At 38.1% G+C, this 26,664-nt stretch overlaps 1 protein-coding gene across 3 annotated transcripts in view; it reads left to right on the top strand.

Moving 5' to 3' along the window:
* LOC121641784 (protein kinase C-binding protein NELL1-like) overlaps positions 1–26,664 on the top strand; it is a 316,585-nt gene that overhangs the window by 115,364 nt on the left and 174,557 nt on the right. For all 3 annotated transcript variants that reach the window (XM_041988075.1, XM_041988084.1, XM_041988092.1), the window contains exons 10-12: positions 1,482–1,555; positions 5,028–5,127; positions 8,292–8,420. In XM_041988075.1, the coding sequence (XP_041844009.1) occupies positions 1,482–1,555; positions 5,028–5,127; positions 8,292–8,420 (303 nt within the window). The remainder of the gene's footprint in view (positions 1–1,481; positions 1,556–5,027; positions 5,128–8,291; positions 8,421–26,664) is intronic.

The following is a 26,664-nucleotide window of genomic DNA, read 5'->3' on the forward strand; positions in this document are numbered from 1 at the left end:
CTATTTTGCAGAAATGTCTTTCACACTAAACAAATAGCCTCGGGTCAAACATTTTAATAATCTTCACGCTGCTCAATCAACACCGCAGCCTTGACGGTTTCAAGGTAGTTGACGAAGCCAGAAATACAAACTATGCAGGGTTGTTTTTCAAGGAGAATTTAGAGAACCTATGTGAAGAGTTTAGATGTTGTCTTTGTAAAATAATCTATTATCTGTTTGTATAATAGAAACATTAGCATTCACAGCTGACCTGCCTACAACTAGCAGTAGTTTTCATTTTGGATTATTAACTTTTCAGAGCATGGACGTTAAGTACTAGAATTATCTCCTGCTGGTTGAATACACCTGAAAAAATATGCTGCCAATAGACCATAATTGAATCTTAGGATTCAAAATCTAATGAATGCACAACAACTTAGAAACTGATAGACACACACTACAGGCATGTGTAGCATCCATATTTACCTGCATATTTATTTCAAACACCTTCTTAATAATAAGTAATATTAAGGGATTAGATTTATATTGCTCTTCATTGCTGATGGCACTCTAAGCGCTAATATTGGTTCAATTATTCGACCACTTCTCATTTATACCTGGTGATGGTACGTTACATGTGTAGCCACAGGAGACCTGGGGCAGACTGATGGAAACCTGGCAGCCGATGCATCACCACTGCTGCACCAACATTGTCATTTTCAAGTTGTAATTTTGATACTTGCAGATTTACATTGTGTCCAGTAAAATACTGCACAATGTTAATGTTTTAAAACTTCACCTGCAGCCAACACATGTGAACATAAACAGAGCTGCAGTTTGTTGGTGATGTACTGGAGCTCAGTGATACTGGAGTAAATCATCTGTATGAGCAAAGATCACAGCTGATTTCATGAATACTGGAATGGAAGGCATGTTTTAAGTTTTAAGCACAGAGGGGGTCTCACAACTGCTTACAGTCTCACGGGCAGCTCTGTCTCTCTTGCTGCACTGCAAAAACCTGACATCCCTGAAGTGTAGAGTCTGAATAATTCCATCCATCCTCAGCCTCCGTACATCCCTCTGCTCGTTCTTCCATCCTCCTCTTCCTCCCCTGCGAACATCAGAGCTGTAGCACAGACGAGCAGGGGAGCAGCTCCGTGGCTGATCGTGCTGCGGTCCAGCACCCTGGAGAGGGGGAAAGCAGAACCTCGTATCATGTGCCTCACTTACTATTTCTGCTTTACCACCAGAGGATTACACAGAAAGGCCTTCATCTCTTGTATTCTTAATACAACATTACATTTCCTCTGCGCTTATGCACACTAGTCAAGAAGAAACGAATTAACTGAAAAGACTTCATCCTGGAAACTTTTTTTTCCTCTAACAATCCCAGAAACGCTTCTCCATGCTGCTCAACGTAGGCTTACAGCAGACAATAATGAAGGATTTGTTCTGTGTTTAAAGCAATATAGAAACAACATGCTCTGCTTTCTTGTCTGCAGCTAAATGCACCTACTTGGGCCAGACGTTCTCTGAAGGCCAGCGTTTTCTGTCCAGGAGCTGCAGGGAATGCAAGGTATCACCTTTTCATGCATTGTGCATTTCTTTCTCAGTATTCATCATGTATTCTGTATCAGATCACCAGCTGAATCATCTCAGCGTAAAAGTGGAGTGTTACTATGTGGGGGGCTGCTTGGTATGTTTCTGTTAATTAGCAGCCCTTATTAGTTTCTCCACCCTCCTGCAATCTGATGGTGGGATAGTCAGGTAATTACAATAACTCATGAACACAGCAACACAAAGGCCTTATGTGAACTGGAGCTTCATCATTGCATGGATTATAATGACAGTCATTATTCCAGCTCAGCATAGAACAAAGGTAAGCTTTCCTCACTGAGAAGTCATTTATCTTTAAAGACACTATTTTAAGAAGGAAATTACCATTCTACAGATGTAATTGCTTACAAAGAACTACATAGGGGATTGCTGGACTCTTTATTAGCCCTCAGGGGCCCTGAAATATTGTTATACAGTTTAAAGGCTTTGTTTCAAGCAATTACAGCCATCTTTACTTCTGGATGTTAATGCTAATAAATGGCCAATTTGTGGGTGATTATTTTCTTTTTAGAAAGGTTCTTTCTTTGAGGCGGCTGTCGTTTGGGACCATGACAGCTCATAAATCCCAGTGTGTGTCGCAGCATGTGGTCCAGACTGTGTATATTTTTGAGCGACATACAGATACAGCAGTGTGTTTTCTGTCTTACGCTCATCCTTACAGCAGGAGATGTACAAGGACTGGGACAGTGAATTTTTCTGCATTTCCAGCATTTTCTGCTCTTGTTCTGCTTCTTCAAGGCTGCTGACCATGATTGATTCTCATCATGAAATCCTCAAAAATCTGAATGCTGTTATTTTAATATTTATATATAAAATCTTTCCAATACAGAAGGGGTTTACTTAGAAAGCAGACAAAACAAATAAAAAAATAAAAAAAACAAAGGAAATTCCTGGTTTTCTGATGATGCAATTTATTTTTTTTAAACTCTCATCTATTCAAATAGAATATTTTTAGTACTTGGATTGATATCAGACAAGGCAGTCAGTTTCAACATATCACTGTGGATTTTTTCACACTAAACATCTGATTGCAAAAGCAAATGACAACTAAAACTGAACATTTATGAATGGAAATAAAAGCTACCAAAGCTAAAAAAGTTCTGTAACTTAAATGAAGTCCTAAAGCAATTGTTAATGTTAAATAGTTCACCTTTAAATCACCTGATAACTCAAAACTTTTTATATAAATTATGTATTACTTAATTAAATAAGAGCTACCACAGTGACTGCAAGCATTTTATAAATAAATAGATAAATAAATAAAAAAAAGGAATCGTACTGGACAAAGACAGTGTTTGACATTTGTTTTAAAAGCCCAGGGGAAAATGACACATGCATTCCTTTTTTTCTACTTTTGTGTCCCTTCTTCAGGTGTGCACATCGGTCACTGTTATCACTACTAATGTCCTCACGGTGAATATGAAGGATGTGTGGGGAAAAAAAAACCCCAAAAAAACAACTTTTACCTGCTTTGTGGTTTAATGTATTTCAAAAGTATAATCACCTATTTAAATGTTGACATTTAAATACTCAAACTGGCCAATTGAACCTTGTAAGTATAGGTCTATAGGTGCAGGGCTGCCATTTCATGTTATTAAAGACCCTCACATTTGTATTGTGACATGCACAGTACCAGTCAAAAGCATGGACACACATACTTTTTTAAAGTGGATAGTTGTGTCCAAATGTTTAACTGGTACTGTATATGTAAGGAGGAAAAAGTACCAGATGAATATCCTATAGCCACAATACTCATCATGTCCCGAAGTAATCTTATTTTCCTCAATAATATAAGTACTGCGGTCATTCAGGTGACTCATCGTCATTGGGTCCTCTGATTGTAGAAAATCAAAATGTGTTAATGTACTTCCTATTGATGAATTTACCCATTTCTTCTTAAAACCAGCACCATGTCTGCACAGTTTCACCCCTTACAACCCTGATGATTTACTAAACTTTTAGGCTTTAAAGGTTTGTATAAAATAAGACAAATTAGCATTGATTTTTTTTTTAAAAAAAGGAATAAACTGATTAGTTAGGCTGAACTGATAATTTGCAATAAGATGGAAACTTTTCACCTTCACAGGTTTTTCAAAGACTGAGAAGTGAAAGTTGTCTGGAAAACCTCTTAGTTTTCTGAAGCTGTTTTTATATTCCTTGTTAAATGAAACCAGTTCAGACCTGCTGTTATTATGCGTCCTGCATGATCCAGTAATAATTGGACAGCTTGACGTACGTGTGATCAGAACTGGCATTTAAATGTGTCCGCTGTGTGTATTTAATGAGCACTTGTGATGAGATCTTAGCTACTGTCTCTCTTCACAAGTCAACATGTGGTCAGCTGAGCAACAAACAGGACATGAGCAGGTCTACTGATGTTGCTGTAAAAACAAAAATACATTCAGTACTTGTCTTTTTTGAGTCATTAAAACATTTCAGAATCACCTGTGTCACATTTTTACAGATTGAAACAACCAAATGAAAAGCATTTTGGAAGAAGTGGCTTGGGATTTTGTAACACTTTGTGTCAGCACTTCTCTAACTATACACACAAAATGAACAATTGAAATTTTCTGTGGGATTTATTCTCACAAGTCTTGAGAACCCTGAAAACTTCTGATCATAGCAGAGAGCAACTTAACTGCCTCTGGCAGATGCATGGGTTGTCTTTGCCTTGTAATGTGCATCAACACATTGTCTCATTCTGAAACACCACATTAAGTTCTGTGTAGTAGAGCAGGGATGTGCACAGCTCGCCTGTAAACATTTTCTTAACATTTAATGCTTCTACAGGAATGAACATAAAGACAGTCTGGAGATTTCCTGATAATAATGGGCCTTATGAGATTGAAAGCCGCTTTTTAGACTCCCCCGTCAAGAAAGGAGAAAAATGAGATGATGGGCTTATGTCAGGGACATAGATGGTCCTCAGTATGACCCAGGATGGTTTTTCATTCTGACTTTTGTACAAAAGCATCACTGTCTATCTCCGAATGTGGCCTGAACAATCAGTTCCAAGTTTGACCCAGACCTGGGGTCTGAATGGGTAGGACACCAATGTAAAATTAAATTAAATTAAATTATAAATAAGACTGATCGGGGCAGTGGTGGTCTAATTGGTTACAGAGGTGGGCTTGGGTCTGGAGTACCTGGGTCCCTGGGCTTCACTGTGGGACCCCAACTGCTCTCCGTGCGCAGGAATGTGGTCTTGTGGCCCACTGATCTTAGTTTAACTAGGATGGGTTAAAATGCAGAGAAGGAATTTTTCCAGCTGAGATTAATAAAGTATAATAAAATGACTGTAAGGTTAGCTTCAAACCCTGGTACAAATGTTTTTAGTGGAAAACCAAATCTTCCTTAACGCATAGACCTTCACACATGTGCTTCTAGCTCTGTATCTGAACTGCCCGACTTCTGCTTTGTCCTACTAGAATGGCCTGATGGTGAAAGTTACAGAAACGTGTCCAGAGCTCAACTGTACCATCAGCGAACAGATCTTACCAGAGGGCAGATGCTGCAATGTCTGCCGAGGTACGTCTTCCTCTTTGCTGCACTCTCCTGAAGTTGAATGAAACACTCCTTTCTGTGATTACTAGGGCAGACCTTTGCATTAAATTTGCTTCCCCTCCTTTTCACCCAGTGTGAATGTTTTCAGGTTGACATACCTATCACAGCAGATTGGGCTGTGTATGCCGGCTATGCCAATTTGCCTGAACCCTGATGCTTTGGCAGGGAGGTACTACAGGGTAAATAGCCACCAGTCATTCAGTAAATACATTGAATAAACAAACCGTTTGAAGCTGTCAGTTATGGCACCTTAATGAAAAAAATCCTTGGACAAGTTCTGCCTGAAGAAAATTGCGCTCTCATTTAAGTAAGATAGGCTGCATACCTTGGACTCGCCACACTCACAAAAAGATGAAAAATATGTAAAAAAAAAAAAAAAAAAAGAGGGGAAGGACTACATATTTTTAAGAGAGAAAGCAGCAAATAATTGGAGAGAGAGGGAGGATAAACCGTAGAGCCATGCGGTGAAAGAAAACTAAAAGAAAGGGTGCATGTAGGTTGAAGAATAAAGATGTAGAGATGTTTAAAGAAAGGTAGAGAGATTATGAGAGTAACACAATATGTTAAAAGGGAGGGTAAAAAGACAAAATGGAAAAATATAATAATAAAATAATAGCAAGAAAAAACTATAAGAACTACAAGGTACACAATATAAAGGAAAGGGTATCAGAGGAATGAAGAGTATGGGCAAGAAGAGTTTGTACTAAAAAAAACTAGCCATTAAAGATTAGACCTCCAGCACCACTTCCTTTTACTTTTTTCTTTCTTCATATCCACTGTCACTAAAGCGAGGAGCTGTTATTATTTTCTCATCAGTCCTTAACTGCCTCTCTGAAATGTATTTGTAACTGACTTAAATTCTCACAGTCACACTGGATCTGTCTAAAAAGTAATTACCTCAACCAAGGCGACGTTTCTTTCTGTGTTTTCAGTGGCGTCTGTATGTCTGCCTGCCTGCCTGCCTGCCTGTCTGCCTGCCTTCCTGTCTGTCTGTCTGTCTGTCTGTCTGTCTGTCTGTCTGTCTGCCTGTCTGTCTGTCTGTCTGTCTGCCTGTCTGTCTGTCTGTCTGTCTGTCTGCCTGTCTGCCTGTCTGTCTGCCTGCCTGCCTGCCTTCCTGTCTGCCTGTCTGTCTGTCTGTCTGCCTGTCTGCCTGTCTGTCTGTCTGCCTGTCTGCCTGCCTGTCTGTCTGTCTGTCTGTCTGCCTGCCTGTCTGTCTGTCTGTCTGTCTGCCTGTCTGTCTGCCTGCCTTCCTTCCTGCCTGTCTGCCTGTCTGTCTGTCTGTCTGTCTGTCTGTCTGTTATGGATGGATTTTGATAAAATTTTTCAGGAAATGTCAGAAATGGAATAAGGAAGAAGTTTTGGCTGTTATCCAGATCACCGTCTGGATCCTGGAATTTTGTAAAGGATTCTTAACTATTGGAAGATAGGGATAATTTTGCCGTTACAACTTGTAACAGATAATGCCCAGAATCATTGGCCAAAAGTACAAGATCATGATGGTAGATGTTAAATACACTAACAGCTAACACAGATTGTGCCATTAGAGTAAATGCAAATTTCTTCAGTAACTTCAAGAATGTTACAGCGATTGGCTTCATCTTGGTGTCTAAGGGTAATAGTTATAGTTATAAAAGTTTATTTATGAAGCACATTTAAAAACATGTTGACCAAAGTACTGAACAGCTTCAGTTAAAAGCCAAAACAGTAGTGCTGTAGTGCTTTTAATCACGATTAATCGCATGAAATGTTACAAATAATCGCGATTAATAACGTTGTTACTTGCAAAATGTCATTTTCCTTTAAAAGAAGGCCTGCTGCTATAAGAATAAAATGCAGTAAATTTTGGTTTACAAACACTAAATAATGGCTCTTAAGACATGCCTAAAAATCCTAAAGAACTAACTGTTATTAAATATAGATTTAATAACAAATGCATGTTGTTGTTTTTTTTTGTTTGTTTTGTTTTTGTTTATCAGTTTTTCAGTGTTTTCATGGAGTAATTGAATTCCACAACATAATGACACAAAAGTACCATTAATATTTTTTTTATCTCTTTTTCTTGTTTTGGGATATACTTCTGTATCGACACTTCAGAAAAACCACCTCATGAGAGCATAAAAACTTTTTTGTGATATTTGAGAGTTTTTTTGTTTTTTTTTAATGTAGGCGTTTCCATTACCAGTTTTCTATTGCAATATTTAGCTTTTGCACAATTCTAGGGGTAATGGAAACACACCTTATGATTTGGCAGAGGTCTGTCCTATCTAAATTTTTCTGGTCACATATGTGTTACTGTATTTAGAATTCACTATTCTATTGTAAAATACAACATTTGTACATTTAAGGGTTAGCAAATCAAAATCCATCAGTAACGGATACAACTTCATCATATTAACTCCACTTATATGTGAGTACCTAAGTGCATAATAAGAACTTTATCCTAACTGCACCAGTCTGCTGCTGTAAATGCGCTGAAGGGAAGAATCATGCAGAGACAGCTCTTTCTTCAACAATAGCTTCTCAGGCGCTCTGCCTCTCTGGGCTTTTATGTGCAGCCTGTCACTCATTACAGGACATGATGAGCTACATCTACAGAGAAAGAGACAATCATCTCTCTGTCTGTCACTATCCTTATCTGTCAGACTAATTCTCGGCCCATCTATCTGTGGCATCCCACTTCTGTGCATGTGAAGCTTCTCAGTCTGCCTTGATTCGGATTTGAAAAACACCAGTGGTGATCATAGATAAAGAGTAAAGAGATTCAGGGTTTAATTCCTGTTCATAGTTTCCTCTTGAATGTAAACACAAGGGGGTCTAATCCACGGGTGGGAAACTAGACTCAAGAGATTTGACTTTATCACCTTAGTACTAACTCCTGTTATATAAGAATCTGTCTTCCTGTTATGGTAACAATTAATTGTTTCCACAACTTTTACAGCATGTGTGTGGTTCAACTAAAAACAGAATTTTATTTTATACCACAATTATTGTGGCACAATAACAATGACTCATTTACTTATTGTTTCCCTCCATGCACAGTGATGCATGTACTTTTTGCCAGTCTGTGCTCAACTTCTCACTGCCTTGAGTGAGCTAATTTTATGGCTCCCTTTGCTTCCTTTCTTCAGGTTATGACTTCTGCGCAGAGGGACTCATTTGTGGAGAAAACTCTGAGTGTAAAAACAGAAATGCTAAAGCAGAGTGTGAATGCAAAAGTGGCTATGCCTCCATCCACGGGGATTCTACATATTGTGAAGGTAGGACTATTTTACTCTGCTCAGATTGACCGGAGGCTCATGTGGCTGACTAATAATATCTGTTAGCGCAGGATGTAATAACGCTGTGTAGATGGAAGTAGGTGAAAGTGTTTAATCAATTCTCTTTTAGGAGGCTGTTTATGTAGGCTTTGAGCTGCATACTGAGATTTGTAACAGTTTGAAGCGATGATGAGATGCTGTAAAGAAAACAAGGGTTGCTTTAAAGTTTTTAAAGCGGGGTTGTTCTTATGAGCTTGAGTCCTGTTTTACCCTCAGCAGCCAGCATTCAGAGCGTTGTTTGCAGAATAAGAAGGAATGTATGATGGGTCACTTAAGCTAGATGCTTCTCAGAAGAGGGCCACAAAAAGCTGTTTTGTCTACATCTAAATCAACTCACACCTCCATTGTTTTTATAATTCCCTCTCATAAATTTAGAAACTTTTTGTCATTTTATTTAAAGAATTCCATTTTTCACCATCAGAAATCTCATTTGAGAGCCTGGAACCGAGAATTTGAAATAGCACATTTTGCACAAAGAATATGAACATATTTATCATGGATGAAGTTATTTGTCTCTTGTGGAACTGTAAGCCATGGTTTGGGGTTAGTTGAGATTTTTTAAAAGTTACATTTGTCCAAACTAAAATTTCAGATTGGGTTTCAGATTGTCTGTTGTTCTGCCTGCCTTTAGCTGAGTGAATCTATGGTGATTATTAAATAATTGATTAGTATATCAGTACAAAGGCCCATCACTGAAGCTGTTTCTCACCATGTCATCAATAACGTACTCATCGCAACTCACCAATATCACAGAATCAGTGGGGGAACAGACAACTGATTGAAGGCCCATTTATGCTCAACTCAAAAGACGGATTTGTAGGAGACGGACAGTTTCGTCTATCTCCTGTGTTAATTATTGAGTTAATTTGGCCCATTTTCACTGAGCTTTGCTATTTGTTGCTCCACACAGAAAACTGAAACTCTTTAAAAGAAAGAAACCAGAGAAGAAGAGAATCAGTTAAAAAAAAAAAACAGAAGAAGAACAAAGACGAGGACAACAACTGTAGAAATTGTGTGAGCTTCTGAAGAAAGGCTGTGTGAGTGTTTAGGGTGTGTTAGGCGGTTGGAAACAACGTTATTGCGGTGCATTACTGCCGCCAACCGATGTCTGAGACTGACGCCTGATCACGGGAGTGAACTCTGAACTCAGCACTAGTGGAGGAATTGACTTAACGATGGCAATGAAAAAGTAAAGATGGTGACATATGACAAAGTTTTAAACGGAGTATAAAAGGGCCTTAACATGTTCTAGAGAAGCACGTAAGAGTAATAAATTCATACTGTCATCATGGCACAAGTTGCTACATTCAATGCCATTACACAGAAATTATTATTTGATTTTATTTTAAATTATTATAGGTTAATTCTAGATTGCAGGGTTACACTAAGGGTATTAAAGAATTAAAAAGTAATTTTGCTGCACTTTTCGTTGCAATGGCAAATAAAGTTCTATTCTTTTATGTAATTTTTATAATACTTGTATATGATACTGAAAATTCATTCTGCACTTTATAGAGGTGTTGAAAGCTTTGTATAAAAGTATTGTCATTTCTATGAATTTTAACATGGTTGTGTTTGTCTTAAAAGTTTTGTTGTAAAACGGATGATAAAAATGTCTATCAGTGTATCTCTAATAATTTCAGTTTTTGCATCTGAAACAAATCTGAAGGACCAGAATGTCTATTTTTTGTTATTTTTTTAAGGATCTTTTTTGGGGGGACTACAATAGTATTTAATGCTTGGACCAGTCATGTTAGATGGTGGCTTTAAATACCAGCGCAGTGATGGAACTTAGCAATCTGATCATTTAAAATATGTGATATTATTGTTGTGAAGTACTTATGCTGTTAATTGTCATGTTTTATTTGTTGTTTTATATTATAATTTGTTTTCAACAAGCTGCCTGCAGGCTAAGAACGCTGCATGTAAACTTTAGATAATTTAGGTATTTAGATAAATAAATTAGATGTTTTTATTAATCCCTGAAGGCAAATTATACTGTTGTCCAAGTGCTTAGTTCAACTACCACCTAAATCCTGTTTTCAGAGTGTAGGATTGTCTAAAACTTAAGCTTATCTTTAAATTTTTAACCAACTCTAACTTGGCTGTAGTATATTTGGATGTTTAGCTTTATTCTGCAGGATGGTCAATATTTTGCCTATTTGTCACCTTACACAGCGCACTCCGCATAATTAACTTTTCTGGAAACAAATAGTTGAAGTTTTTAGACCACATTTTGACAAATTTCAGGGATTTCCCAGCCACAGTGGAAAAGTCAGACCTCAGGGTCCTTGCAGTGTGTGGATTGTTGACCGGGGAACAGCTCCAGTTTGTGGCCCGGATTTGTTGTGATGGGGTTAATGGCCTTATTTAAATAAGGAGCTTGGGTGCATCAGTCTGTGGATTGAAGGATTTGCTAAGTACTTGGTGCAGTTTTATGGGTCTGAGCCACGTCAATCTGAATCCACAAAGCATTTTGTGAACTGGGTAGCCATGAGCTTTCTGGTCTGCTCTCCTCTATTTGAGCTGTATCATAGAGACGTTTACCCAGAGCTCCACTTCAATCCACAACTGTCCCATATATTAAAGACTGAGTGAGGGCTGGGAAACTCTGATTGTTAGATCAGCTATGTAAATCATGGAGCCACGGCTGCATTTGCTGCAGCAGAATTATCCATGTTGGTGTGTTGTGTCCTAAAGTCAGCTCAATCTTGGTGTGTATGGATCAACAGGATCTGACTGGAAAATTAGGCAAGGCTTTACTCTTACCGCCTACTGAAACTGGCTTTGGGTAATGTCTCACACAGCACACCAGGGTAAACATTTTTTATTATTATTTTTATTTTTCTCTATTTTTCTATTTATGAAGAAAGCCCAGATGTCTGACGGGGTGTCATTGATATCCTAATAGTTTTTATTTAGAGCAAAGTAATAGCTTCTCTTGCATTACATAAACAGGAGATTGTGTCTAGATCCAGCAGTCATTAAATGTGACTATTACATCCTCATAAATGTTTTATTGTGCAGTTGATAGCATTATTTACTTGTAATCAGAGGGCTGTTTGAAAGAATTTCAAGAATTGAAGTTTAAGCGTGTTTTGAATTCAAAACATAATAAAAAAAAACATAATTTTCTCTCCTATTAACTGGATTAACAATATTTTGCGATTCCTGTATTTTTGCTAATTGCCACTATTTTATTTATTTATTAAATCTTGTTGCAGAGAGCATCAAGTGTCTCTTGCATTGGAATAAATATATTCAATGAAATTACATGCTGGTAAAATAGGAGGCAATGAGCTGCACTGCCATTCATTGTTAGGATTTCAACAGCTAGGATTAGATTTTGTGTAGTAAAACATGCCTTAAATTAGCACTATGTGATTCTTTGCCATTATGATATGTGTCTCTGATTTATTCTGATGGCACACAGGCATTTTTCCAGCCTGGAGCATCACATTACACTTGAGTGCTGCTTTACACACCATTTCAACCACCAGCTACTGGATACCAACACACAGGCTGTTTTAAAGCATGCTGTTGTTGATTTATCAGAGAAATGCAAGGTAATATTATTCAAGGAAGAGAGGAAAACAAAGAGAGAAAGGGACTTAGGAAATAACACAATAGTCAATGCTGTACTTTTTTTTTACTTGGTGGAGAAAGCTCAGAGTACAAGTAGGATTCAAGATGTTAGCTGTCATCGAGAGGTGTCTTACTGAGAAAATATGCTCAGGTTTAGTAGTGCAACTTTAAGGTGCATTTGACAGGTCTGCACTATAGGAAGTACTGCTTACCTTATAGTTTCACCTTATAGACTGATGTAAACAATCTAGGATAATTTGTTATGAGAGATCTGAGGCCATCAGGAATTCTGTTGTGTTCTTTGTAAGTTACATTCACCTAGTACTGAGGAAATAAAGCTTGAGTAATTTGAGTTTATTCTGGCCATGTGTTTGTAATGTGTCTATCTTCCAGTCTGACAGATCTTGACCCCAAGCAGAAGAGACACTCTTTGATTTACAAAGAAAGAATGGACAATAAATTTTCCTGGGCAACAGAAGACAATTAGGCTGCAGCATATTGGGTCAGCCTGCTGCTGCAGATACAACACAGAGTCGATTTCCAAACCCAGCAACAGAACTTGGTGACTGTGTTAATATTCAAAGCCATCTGCCTAATCTCTGATAGCAAAAATGTGCTTGCATATGCAGAATATGCACACAAGTTTAAATGCAAACACGAACACATACTAATGATGATCTGTTTCTCTCTCGCCTGCCCACCAAAGCCTGTGTGTTTATTTATTCCATTAAAGATGTATTGCTGCATATGGGCTAGCATTTTTCAGGATTGGGAGAATGCATGCTGTATGGAAGCTCCCCCTCCTATTACTAGCTTGGAAAATCCTTTCTAACCCTGGAAATTCAGTGGTTTCTGTTAATTGGTCCTGTAAACATTTCCTACCACAGATATGAAGCAATGATGGGAAAGGTTTGAGTCAACATCACTGTGACTTCTGCACATTAAGATGCTTCTTGTTTATCTTTTTTTACCTCCATCATCAAACTCTGAGAAGCTCCAAGGCATAATAAAGAAAGCAGAATAAATCATACAAGACACTTTTACTGTTAGCTGAAGCTTCCCTTAATAATGCAATTTTCTGACTTGAATTGCTCAAATTGGTGCCTCTTGCCTCCAAACTGCAAATGGAGGCAAGACAGATTTATGAATCCAATGGACACTACAATTTATCATACGTTTCTCAGAGGAAATGACACACATGAAATCAACCTGATAATACACAAACAAGGCATCAAAAAGAAAAAAGTAGAAAAGAGATGGTGGATGCGACCAGCTGTTATCCACCACTAAAAAGAAATATAGGCTGCCTTCCTCCACATGAAAATTAACAGTCTTTGACTCAAAGCCAGTTTACCTAAAATTGTTTGCAAATAAGTCTTTGATTAGCCCCAAAGATAGTTAGATACTGTTTGTTCAATACATTTGGTATGTTGTGCTTATGTCAAATGTGATATGTTTAAACATTTTTTGTCCTTTGTTTATTACAAAGTCCATTTTTTCTACCTCCTGTCCAAAATGACATATCCAAAATAAATGAAGTATGAAATAAAAACTACAAAGGCTGTATGTATGATCTCAGTCTCAAAAAAAAATAGTTAAGACATGTGACATCACTACAAAAGTCTGTAAATTCACCTGGAACACAGTCAAAAATTTAAATGATTATATCCTCCTAGAATAAAACCAGGTTAGGGTTAGGGTTAAAGTAGGGATTAGTTAACCAGAGCAGTTTTACAGATGTTGTAATAAAGGTGTTACACTGGTAAATATCTCCAGAAGCCATCAGCTGATGTTGATGACTGAGACCTCTATTAATGGTCAGAATCTGAAGAATTGAAGGAAAGCCCCCAAATTCACCATGAGGTTCCAGAGAGAAGTGAACCCCAAGATAGTATATTGTATGAAGAGTGAATACTTCATTACTTCATTATTAAAGCCCCTTCATCTCAATGGAAACTACCAGGACCTTCATATTTCATTTCAAACAAAGGCAGTCATCAGAGAACACATTAGCCATTTTCTTTTTTTTTTTTTTTTAGGTAGAGTAAAACTTTTGACCACAAAACAGCCCAAGTAATACATGCTTTCTGAAATATTGTAAATCACAAGGAATTCCCCTTCCTGTAAATATTAACAGCATCTTAACTGTATATTTAATGTAGATTGAACTGAAACAGCTCGGGATTAAAAGTCAAAGTCAGTTTTTTTGTCAATTCTGCTGTACATACAAGACTGAAGAATTGAAATTTTGTCCTTTGTGGTGGAAACATTGAAAAAAAAACAAAATACAATAGAGCATATATAAAATATAGAGAAAGTAAAACAAAGTAGCTTTTTAGAAATGTGCAAAATCATATGCAACATAAAATCTGCACATAAAGATCTTACTGAGGTCAGATGAGGAGTGGCAACATTTAAAAAGGAAGAAAAACAGTTATGTCCACTGCAGTGGTATCTGCTATCTTAACAGGAGGTGGGAGGGGTTTAATTAAATCTTGTGAGGACACTTGTGTTGAAGCACTTATTAGCATTGATTAAGTACATTGACTACTACTCATGTTTTGGATTCATTTAGGCTTATTATCCTCGTCGGCTCCTGTTAATGCTGTCAGGTATGATCTTAGAGTCCCAGCAGATCAACTGCTCCCCCTCTCATTTGCTGAAAAATTAACACTCCGGCTGTTTTGCTGAAATCTTGTTAATACAAAAGTCTTATATTGTTGACACACATTAAGATTAATCTGCTAGCAGTGAATCACTAGAAAAAGGAAGGGATAGACCTGCTTTAGTGGGAAATGTTGCATCAGCAAACAACAAGCGTTATTAGCCATTTGCTAGTTAAACTCTGATGGGATTTTCCTCCCTAAAGGCCTTTTGTTGCGTCAGAGACGCTTGTGTTTTTACATGGTGAGAGTGAAATCCCAGCAGAGGTCTGTTGTTAAATTAGTGTGGACCTGCACAGTAAAGATAATTTATTCTTTGTATATCTTTTGACTTTGCAGCTCTTTTTTCCTCTTAATGTACCAAAATGACCCGTCATTCTGCAGGAATCTGTTTTACAGCCTCTCGATTAGGCATTCTGTGCACTTCTGTCCTCCTTTTATGTTACAAATTAAAGACGAAATCACCAACCCACATGCTTGGAAAATGCTCGCTGGTGAGCACATTAGAAAAAAGTCAGAGCAGTTAGTAAGACGCTCAAGTCGAGTCAAGTCTTTTCATAAATGCAGAGCTGGAGCTTATTTTCATCAAAATGGTCTCAGAAGGTTTTTGTGGAAAAGTCTCCTGCTGTTAAAAACCCTCATGAGTCACTCTGCCCACATTAAAGGTATCATTAACTCCTGTTGTGGCCTGTAAGTCATCAGTAGCTCTTATGTGCAATTCAAACACCAACTCGCCCTTGTTTTACACATAAAGGTGGATTTTTTTTTGCATCTTCAGATATTGTGTGGTCTGGTTTAAGTTGATTTCAAGGTAACTCACTGTCATTTAACCAAGTGCAGAGGCTGCACGTGGTGAGGTAGTTAGCACCACTGCCTCACAACAAGAAGGCCACTGGTTTGAGCCTCGGCTGGAGAGGGGAGTTTGCATGTTCTCTCTGAGTGAGTGGTTGTTTATATCTTTGTGTTGCCCAGGGTGAACCCTGCCTTTCGCCTGCTAATGTAAGGGATAGGTACCAGCTTCCCTGTGACCCTGAATTGAAATGCTTTAAAGAAAATTAATTACTCAAATGTGTGACTCCCACCTCTTGTAGGTTTTTATCTGTGAACCAACATTAAAGTTAAAAATACAAGACTCCCACTTTAAGAAAATCAGTGCACCAGATAGTAATAAATTTAAAATGGGACATTTGATTAAGTAAAAAAAAACACTTTAATTTTAATTATGAAAACAGTCCCAATTCTGTTATGCCTTTGAAAAACAATGAATATCCTTACTACTGCTCTCCATTATCATAAGCTTTTGTCTCTGAATTCAAGTTGCTAAGGCGGAGACATGTCTGAACTCTGAGTTGCATATTATCATGAATTTGAGAATGAGTTGAGTTTTCAGGTACTTAAAAAAAAAGATCAAATTTAACATTACCAATAAGAAGGTAGAAAGAGTACCATATAGCCCGTTCTATGCAGTTAGTAAAAGACAAAAAGTTTTTTTTTTCCTGAAAATCATAGTGTCGGGTCCTTTACACAGTATTTGCTGTCAGTGATGCAGATTTACATGGATAGCCCAAAGCGCCAGCTTGTGGGTTGTGTAGCTCGCTGCCGGTGGCATCATTACGAAACGGCCGCGGTCGCAGCTCTGATAAGTGCTTGTAATGACTTCTTTTATACCTTCTGATTACTGCCGCAGCCGTGAGTTGGGAGGTGATACTGTTTTCAGTGGTTTTAATTTACTACAATTAAGTGTTATTTCAGAGTATTCTAACTATTTTTGTTACAGCATAATTTTTTTATGCATGGAATCGTAACAGTGAGTCAAATCATGTTACATTTAACTGCACTGCAATAAAGATCAAAATTAATCATATTCTGTCATTAGTGTTTCACTTCTTTGGAAATTAATTGAAAGGTTAATTTTCCTTTAGTCTGATTTTGGCAAAAGACTGGGTTAATCTTCCTCTTCCTTCCACCCCTCCCCCTTTGGTAGTGAGATTAGAGCCCAGTGTGAGTCCGACACATCAAACCTAACGGTGCTATTTCTGTTTGTTCAGCTCGCTTCCATTTAGCTCTGAGCAGCTCAACTCACCAGGATCAGGAACTGACTCTCTGATGTGTCACCTTAGCTAACAGGCTCTAGGGAGGCGTCTTATGATATCCCCAATCTCCAGTCAATCTCAGCTGACACCACAGCAGATTTGGGCTCTTTTATTCTTGCTCTGTCGCTTTCCCCCAAGCTTTTACCACTCTGTGATAATCTGCTGTGACTTTGGTGCTAATAGCCCCACAGTTACTGCCACTGGAGCTCAAGCCATCTTGGGTGATGCGTTGCCTAAAAGATCCTGGATAGTGCAAGAGGTAATACATCAACTTGACTGTTTGTGTATGAAGCTAATTATAATTTCAGATAAAGCCAAAAATAAAGCTGCTCAGTGAAAACTGTCTAGTGTTATTGTACAACTACAACATTTTGGAAAGTAAGAATATGTTATGCTTACATACATTTTATAAATGCATCGTCTTAAATTCAAGAATGCACTAAATTAAGCTTTTAGTGCTACAAGTAGCTGTAGCCACCTTCATCAAGTTTATTCGATAAACAAAACAAACAAAAATCTAGCTCGCAAACACATTGTTGCACTTTTTACTGAATACATGGGCGCTTGTAAAGAATGCTGGCACAAGCTTCTCACTGTGCAATTATTCACTGTTTTTAATTTTGTATGAGTCTTGCTGTTGTCAGCCAGAGAAGAAGCTCCTGTGAATACTGAGTTTAGAAAAGCTTTCCAACTTTGATGAAGTTTTTCCTTGATAAATTCTAGTCAGATATTCAGCAGCTTTAAAAGAGAGAAAAAAACAGACTGAACTACTCACAGCTGATGCTTTGGTATGTTATAGGGCTGCACCATATCAGGAAAACATGTGATATCACTGTTGAGAGTTGCGATGACGATGTGATCTGCAATAAATAAAATTTCATGCCGCTTTTTCTGTTTTCTCACAAGAGCTCCACTCACAAAACTCTAATGCACAGACTTTTGTTGAACTTGAAGCTTTTGCCTTAATAACTTTAGTAGTGTTGCTGTAGCTATAGCTAGATTTTTGTAACTCTTCTTCTTAATAAAAATAATTTGGTCAGCAACACAAACAGATTTTATACCACAGTGTCCTTCAGCCTAAATTCTGAAGATAACATGAAAAATTAACAGCCTCTGCAAAAGTTTGAAGTAGTTTTTTTTTTTTTTACTAACTTTTGATAAATTATAAGTAGAATTGTGTTTTATATTCCAGTGTGGATTGGCAGTTATTAAAAAGAAAAAGATTAAGCTCATTTAATTAATGCACTGACGTTTAACTAATGTGAAAAACAGAATAACTTTGAAAATGCCCGAAAAGATGTCCTCATGTGTAAATGTGAACCCCTGTGTAATGCCGGCAGTCCAGATATCCATGCAGCTGTCCATGTCGACAGATACGAGGTAATTAGGACTTGCAGTAATAAGATGGAGCAACATACCAAATGTCTGCTGGATTTGTTTACAGCTCCTTGTGGTTGTACCTTACATTATCCTCTTGAGGAAGCAACTTATTCCAAGGCTCAATTTAGAATCAGCATTTCATTTAGCATGCATGTTTTTGGGCTGTGGGAGGAAGCCGGAGTACTGGGAGAGAGAGAAACTACTCATTGATAGGGAGAATATTCAGACTCCACACAGAAAAAGAGAAGCCTTCTTGCTGTGAGGTCCTGTAATTTGAGAAGTAACAGTTCATATTATCACACCTATGATACACACACCTATTATCACAGGCGTCTGTTTACCTTTGTTAATTTACACACCACAGACTCCTCAGTTAGTCTAAACATGGTATCTGAAGCAAACTGTGTTTTAAATTTAATAACTGTGTTTCCATTCACTACGCAGCAGATCTGAAGCAATCCTTGGAAAACTTGCAAAGCATAGAATCCGGATCAGACATGCAGACATGTTATCAGAGGATGATAATATGGGCTTCGTTGCTAGTGGTTGTATTTTAGCAGAGGAGTTATTTTTCCCAACTGGAAATAAAACTACAAGAGAAAAAAAAAATTGTGAAAGGAAAATGAGAATTCCTTTTATCTTTTGGAATATCTGGGATGTAATCTGAGATATGAGTTTGAATTTTTCCAGTTCTGTCCGGAAACATCTAAAGATTGACGTCATCAAATCATTTTCATTATTTTCTACGGCAGATGATTTGCAAAAGTGTTTTCATACCTTTTTTAATGCATAGCCACTCTTCTTTCAAACAAGCAAAAATATCTCAAGCAGTTAAGCTTTTTCAGGAAGTTTTAGACAAACGTTATACATTTTGCTTTTTCCATGAACCTTCACTTATACGTTTCTTCTAAATTTAAATCAGAAACAGCACTGGACACCCAGATCTTTCACTTCTTCCTGCCGGATTTCGCTGCTTGCTGCGGAAAAGCTTCCTAACAGTGTTTCCTCATGTCCTGAGCCTTATTTGCTGTGATATTCTCCTGTGATAAACTCGTGTCCATGAGCCAGACAGCCTGGGGACATGAATTAGGACACAGAAAATCACTGGTGCAGGATTTTGGCCATCATGTTTCTCCATGTTGTTGAGGCTGATAGAGGCATGTTGTTATCGAATGTTTGCAGATGAGCTGAGATGGGCTTGACTTGTGTGTAATTCAGATCAGCGCCCTGACAGACAGCTGCAGAGACAGACAGACTGAGGGGTGTATGGTAGTGACAGACTGGAGCAACAAACAGACAGAAATAGAGAGAAATCACTGGGGGTGCAAACCCGCAGGAGTCGCATCCTCTGAGGTTGGAAATGAGCCAATCAAGGGCAGCGACAGCCTGCAGAGCCGTCACAGTAGAGATGAAGGTGTGTGTTGAGTGTAACTCTGCTTGTGTGTGTTGTGTTTGTAGCCATCCTGGGTTTTCAGATAAGCTAAAGGAAACATGATGCGTCTCCACCCAGAGTGCAGTACCTGCCTTTGGTCTGTAGCTAATCTGCTAAAAGAAAATAATCCTGACAGTTTCTGTATACTTTTGGTCACACAAGAACTCCAGAAACCACAACACACCTTAATCTAAACACATACACCCCATAAATCCCTGGCTACTTCACTGTCATGTCATTACTTATAATGTTCTCACCATATTCAGGAACATAGTGCAGAATAAAGCAGACACAGATTTGATGAGGAGCTGCCCAAATAATATCCATTTGTCTTTACTGAGTGTGCAGCCATGAAAGCAGCAGCATGTATCAGCATTTGCAAGGGCTGCTGGCTGAATTGGCTCACTCAGTGGCATTAAAGAGTAATTGGCTGTGTTTGTACTTCTGTGAATCAATCAGGTTCTCTGTGGGCACTCTGTGTCTGCTGTGGTTTAACAAGGATGTAATGACGAGGAATGAATAAGCAACAGCATCTTCTCCCTCTGTGTTCTGTACATTCCAAAAAAGAGGGGGAAGGGTTGGGTTAGTAAAGGAAAAGATGGTTCACCAGCAGTGCTCCGGGCCTAAGAACCTGGACTTCACAACTTCACAATCTGAGACGCTGAATCACTTTACAGCTCTGTGCCACATGGCAGTAACTAGATATCAATATAATTGCTATTTTGAGCATGCACCATAGCTGAGTCATTAAAGGGGTAGTGCATACAAATGTGTTTTTGAGCTGTAAACAACACAGAATTACTTAATTGTCATGAAAACTACATTTACTTTTATTTACTTTACAAACGGGATTTTGTGGGTAAAAAAAAATGGCTTATAACGCCCTCTACAGGGTAAAACCAGGTTATGTTTTTTGTGACATAGAGAGGTTATTTATGTCACGGTAAAATTTTAAAAACCCCACAGCACTTTCCCTGGATGCAAACATATGGGTCCTGCCTAGCAGGCATGGAAAACCACACCCACCAACGCATATGAATGGATGTGAACTTATATGGTGTAGATCAGCAAGTTTCAGACTTCTATTCTTTCACAGTTTCTGATGAAATATTCCTGCAATGGGACGGATTTGTGCTTTTGAGGAGCGTAAAAGTAACACAGGACTTTACTCTTAATCTTTTGATCCTCATCTGGCGACAAACAGCAGCTGAAATTGTAGCAGCAGCAACTTACAGCAGCACTTCCTGCAGCTGCAACAACCTGCCACGAGTCTCCGCAGCTTTCCAGAGCTGCTGATGGGCCAACGCAACAGCGCCAATTGCTCAGACCACCTTGTTTATGTGTAGCTGGAGAAGTCAGTCCGTGCTCAAATACCATTCTGTGGCGTAGGCGCTTTCAGAATCTCTCTTTGCATCTTGCCAGTGAGCTGAGCTGCTCTCTGTCAATCATTTCTGCTTGTGTATCCCATTCCGTCCACTCTCCGCTCCTTTATCACCCCAAACCTCCTACCCCAACCCTTGCAGTTTCAGGCATTTTTCAAATTCAGCAGTGGGTGGAGTTACGCAAAAAGTAGGGTGTGTAGTTGCACTTTAAAGAAGCATATTATAATATAAGATAACCCAAGATTCAACATCAGACTGACTTTTATTGACTGAAGAGGGCTCGGAGTAGGATCCAAGATGGATGTCGAGTTGGCTGTCGTACGGGGGCATCTCACTGAGAAGATCTGCCAAAGTTTAATAGCACTTTAAGATAAATAAATCCATGGTAATATGTTTCCATCATACAGCAACAACAATGAACCTAAAAGAATATTTCTTAGTGTCTCCTCAAGGTATCTGAACTCTAAATAGGGTGAGAAGCTCTGTGATCCAGGAAGGGCTCAGAGTAGAGCAGCTGCTCCTCAACATTCAGAGAAGCCAGAGGAGCTGGCTTGGGCATCTAGTTAAGATACCTCCCGGATGCCTCCCTGGTGGGGTGTGCCAGGCACATCCCACCACTGACGGTCCCATTGAAGACCATGGACATGCCAGAGCATTCCCGGCACCACAACAGAGTACCAGGGCAGGCAATTGATCGCTGTGGACGGGCCCCATTTATCAAATGAATTTTGACTTTACAAGAGGACGAATTCCAGTTTAATAATTCAATATTTGACCCATGTTGAAGCAGCAGATACCTGGTGTACAGGACAGATTTAACAGTAAATAGAGCATTGAATTTATGAATAACAAAGTTAATCTAGTCAAATCATCCAATAATCAGACTTTAGAATTAAATGACAGACTCTATGAGGTCAAGATCAGTTAATCAAAAAACTAAACAGCAACATCATGTGAGAGACATTCAGATTTATGGTTCAAATTTTACACAAAACAACACAAACGCTCAGCACAACGCAGATGTTTTCATCATGCTCTAGCCACTCAACAAACTTCCACATCCCAGCCAAAGACGAACCGTGGTGGAACACACAGTAAGCTTCTAACTTGAACAAGTTTGCATAACTTTGTCCTAGAGAAAAGCAACTAGAGCTCCACCAAACTGATCCTGTTTCATTTTGTGCAACTTCAACTGAACATTAGGAAACATCTGCAGCAGACAAAGCCCGGACATACTAAACTTGTAATTGTGACTTGCTACACTTATTAAGGACGAGTCAGACTGTTGCAGACGATGCTCCAGAGAAAGAGGTGAAGACGGGACACATGCACCTGTTGTTGCTATGGTTACTATTTTGCTAGGTCTCGTCACATTGCTGGAATCATCCAAACTGCTGGTAGTGGCTGATTCTAGCTGTGTGATACCTGACATATGTTGCTTTCTTCATGTTATCATTGGACCGCTTTCTTATGTCCCTTCTCCAAAAGTATCACTGCCACTACTTCAATGAAGCTAGTTAATGACTTTGTGCCAAATTTTGTGAGAACTTAAAGAACGCATTATGTTCTTTAAGTTATCGCGGGATTTAGTGATTACATGAACACATAGATTAAATAAACAAACACACACACAACTTGTAAATATCTTGAGAGATAAGTTTTCTCAATGCAACAAAGCACATATGGGAACAGATTTTACTTTTGATCATTTAGTACCACTATAAAAAATAACTGTTAAATAATTATAAATGAAAATGATATTGAAAAATATATAAATTAAAATGAAAGGCTGGATGTGAGGGCCTGACTTGTGAATAGATGGGCCGTGCCCACTGGAGCCCGCCTGTAGCGCAGAGTCTGGGCTAGAGGTACTATATCTTTCACCTGGCAAATAGGAGATATTTGTGACTTTAAACCAAGAAGATTGTGGCACACAATACAACATTGCAAGCCACAAAAACTAGTTCCACATATAAACGTTACCGTTCAAGTCAGTGAAGGTGTTTTTCCAAAATGTTCCGTTTCAGTGCCCCCAAAACCGCATTTGCAAATGAAAAAAAAATGGTGTCAGCAAAACATCTGTGTCAAAAAGCAGCTACTTTTTGTGATGTTTAATGTGATAATACATTGTTCTAATGGCAGGAAATACATAGCTGTTATGAAATGCAGCAAAGTTACAAAAACAAAACAAAAAAAAGCCAGACTGTTAGAAGTGCAGTTAGTGAGATATTGTTTTAAAGAATACCAAAGCCAATACAAGAGCACAGCCTTTGAAATAAATATTTCAAAATAGCATATTTACTGTTCACAAACACACTGGCTGAAGGGGGAAAATAACAATAAAATTTGTTTATGACTGCTCAGACAGATAAATGAAGATAAGACAGCTTTGTAGAGTACAAACATGGCTGCCAGCAAAGCTCAGTCCAAAGTACTTAAAGTCCACAAGTGCAAGGAGAGCTCTCTGTGTGCAGCCGGTGGATTGATTCAGCCTGCTGTGTAACTTTGGCAGTCTGATGTCTGTTGGAGTCACAGTGGGTGAGCACTCTGTTAAAAGGTCAGTGAAGGACCTGTAATGAATTACAGTAATTTCAGTGAACGACAGTGTGCAGCGTGTCTTTGTGCGGCTGCTCCTGAATCCTTCCGCTCCCTCCCTGTCCCACTTCTCAAACACTCTTCTGGGTGGCATCCATCTCTGCCATCTGCACTTCACTGACTGCATGTGTTCCAGCTCAGCCAACACTGTCCTTGGCATCACTTCCTTCCCTCGCCTCATTCCTCATATGGTTATTTATCCCTGCTTATTTCCGTTCAATTTCCTGACCATTTCTGAGCTGTAGGGGATTGGGCTGGTAATCCTCGAGCCAGAGGGTTTGCTGGCTTGCTTGCTGCTCTGTATGGTCTGTAGGCTAAAGTGTTCAAATTTTCACTGGAATTGAGCCTGAAAGCTCCCATGCAAGCCTGAAAAACTAATTTGCTCTAAGTAGCCTAATGGGAGTGAATGCAGATTACCTAAAGGTCTGTTTCATTTAATTAGCATGGATCATTGTTTCATGTGTGTGTTGGGGGAAGTGTTCTTTAAACTTCAGAATTTTGTCTTCTGCTTTTTATTTTGTGTATGAGATTACTCAAGTTGATTTGCAAAATCGCCTTAGCATAAAGTGATTTCATGTATAGAAGATATATTTTTTTCTCTTGAACAAAGTAAAGGAAGATTTTCTCCTAATTCAATTCTTAATTTGCTGTATAAAATGGTTGAGGAAAGCTCATCTCTATGTTGAATAATAAAGTTTTTCTTTTAAAAACCTTGAACTTCTGTGAAGTTGCACTGCTCTCTGGTGCAAGGTCACACTAAACTTAAGCACAGTGAGCTGAAGGCAATTTTTTTGTTGCCAACTTAAATATGTTCCAGTATAATGCAAAAAAAAAAAAAAAAAAAAATTGGTGCTCACTTGTATATAATGTAATATATAACAGGCAAGTTTCAAACATAGATGTGAATTGTAATCAATCATTATTGATTATTTGTAAGCTGTAATTAAGCTGATTAAAAAATTAATAATTTGACAGCCTTAAATATAATATAATATAATATAATATAATATAATATAATATAATATAATATAATATAATATAATATAATTAGGGCTGTCAAATTATTAAAACTTTTAATTAGATTAATCACAGCTTTCAAATTAATTATTGGTGATTAATCACAGCTTTCAAATTGCTCATGTTTAATCACCTACTGCGAGTTTTTACATTCCTGAAATTTGCCTGTTTTTACTGTATTGTATCAACAGGAAGAGCCAATGCTACAAATATCTGTTGTTAGCTAACCTTCCCTTGGGTAAATGTCAGATGTCCAATGGTCAGTAAATGCAGCATGTAATGTAGCCTACCACAATTGTTCTAAATCATCTCTACCATGTTCTAGATCATAATTCAGAATCCATATATCATCATCTCACCAAGCGTCTCCATGGTGATCATTTCTATCATTAAACCAGCAGATGTGACGACTGAAGTTAAACAGCCAACATTGATGAAGAAACTCGATAATAAAAACACGTTTTTCCTTTTATCATTGAAGTGTGTTTGTGCAGAAGTGATAAATGTCCTACAGCAGCATAAACAACTGCTGATAAATTGATCATTGGCTGGTTGTTTTACACGCTTTTCACTTTTGTACATTACATGATCACTTTAGTTGTAATAATTAGTTCAATATTTCATAAAATCTAGACCTAAAAAAGGGTCTAATTTTTGTCCCCCTTTTCCTGGTCAGTGCCTGGCCACCCATCAGAACTTTTTTAGACCTGCCCCTACATAGCTGAAATATAAATCCTGTCTACCACCAGCCTACTACTGTGTAAAAGAAGGGTCCTGCCGGCAAGCCACCGGCAGCCGTCACTGCACAGAGATTTTGAACAGCATAGCAAACAGCCTACTCACAATAGAGGACACACCCTGGACTTGGTCATAACCTATGGTCTGTCCACTGGTGTGCCCTCTGTTGTTGACCTGGCTGTGTCAGACCACTACTGTGTGTTTTTTAACATCACCACTTTTAGCCAACAGGAGGCCTCAGTGAGAACTGTGAGGAAACGATATATTACTTCTGAAGTGGCTGCAAATTTTGTTGAAATTTTAAACCAAACTCCTGCTCAGATTTTACCTGCATCATGCGATTTTATTGTGGATCATTTTAACAGCAAGCTTAAGTCAGCTATCGATGCTGTAGCTCCTCTCTAAACTAAAATAATAAAATCCAAACCCACACCACTGTGGAGGAATGAGCAAATCAAAGAACACAAAAGACATTGCAGGAGAGCAGAGAGGAAATGGAGGAAAACAAAATGAATCATTTATTTAGAAAATTTTAAGGAACAACTTAAAACCTACAATAAAACAGTTAAACCAGCCAGAATCCTTAATTTTTCCAATCTTATTACAGAAAACAAGAATATTTCTTCAAAAAAAATTTCTTTTTAAAACAACAGATCTTTTAATAAACACAAGTTTTAATAAGTCTTCCATGCCTGCATCAGATGCTGCATGCGAGGACTTTGCCACTTCAGAAGTAAAATCAATGGCATTAGATACAGTCTTTCATCTCAACAACATTTTGATTTAAACAGACCTGAAGCTCTGCTTTTATCTGAGGAAACACTGGAGAGTTTTGTTGTGGTTGATACAAAGATGCTTGGTCGAGTTTTCCCCCAACTTAACACAACAACTTGCCTTTTAGACCCAATTCCCACATCACTTTTAAAAACATTTTATGGTTTCTTTGAGTGTGAGCTTTCAAACATAGTAAATTACTCTCTTCAGACAGGTGTCTTCCCTGCTGCCTTAAAAACGGCAATAGTGAGGCCCCTTCTGAAGAAGAGTAATTTAGAGATAGACAATCTTGATAACTACGACCTGTATCCAGCTTACCTTTTTTAAGTAAAATTATTGAAAAGCTTTATGCAGTTACATGAGTTTTTGCATAAACATAATATTTTAGAAATATCTGCTTTGTGTGTATATATGCATGTTCCTGCGTGTAACTTTTTTTTTCCTGTTATGTAGATTCTTTTTGTCTTAATGTGCATAAATTGATTTTTCATGTAAAGCACTTTGTGTTGCCCCAGCATGAAAAGT

The sequence above is a fragment of the Melanotaenia boesemani genome, chromosome 1 (assembly GCF_017639745.1).
Source record: "Melanotaenia boesemani isolate fMelBoe1 chromosome 1, fMelBoe1.pri, whole genome shotgun sequence".
Classification (NCBI taxonomy): Eukaryota; Metazoa; Chordata; class Actinopteri; order Atheriniformes; family Melanotaeniidae; genus Melanotaenia; species Melanotaenia boesemani.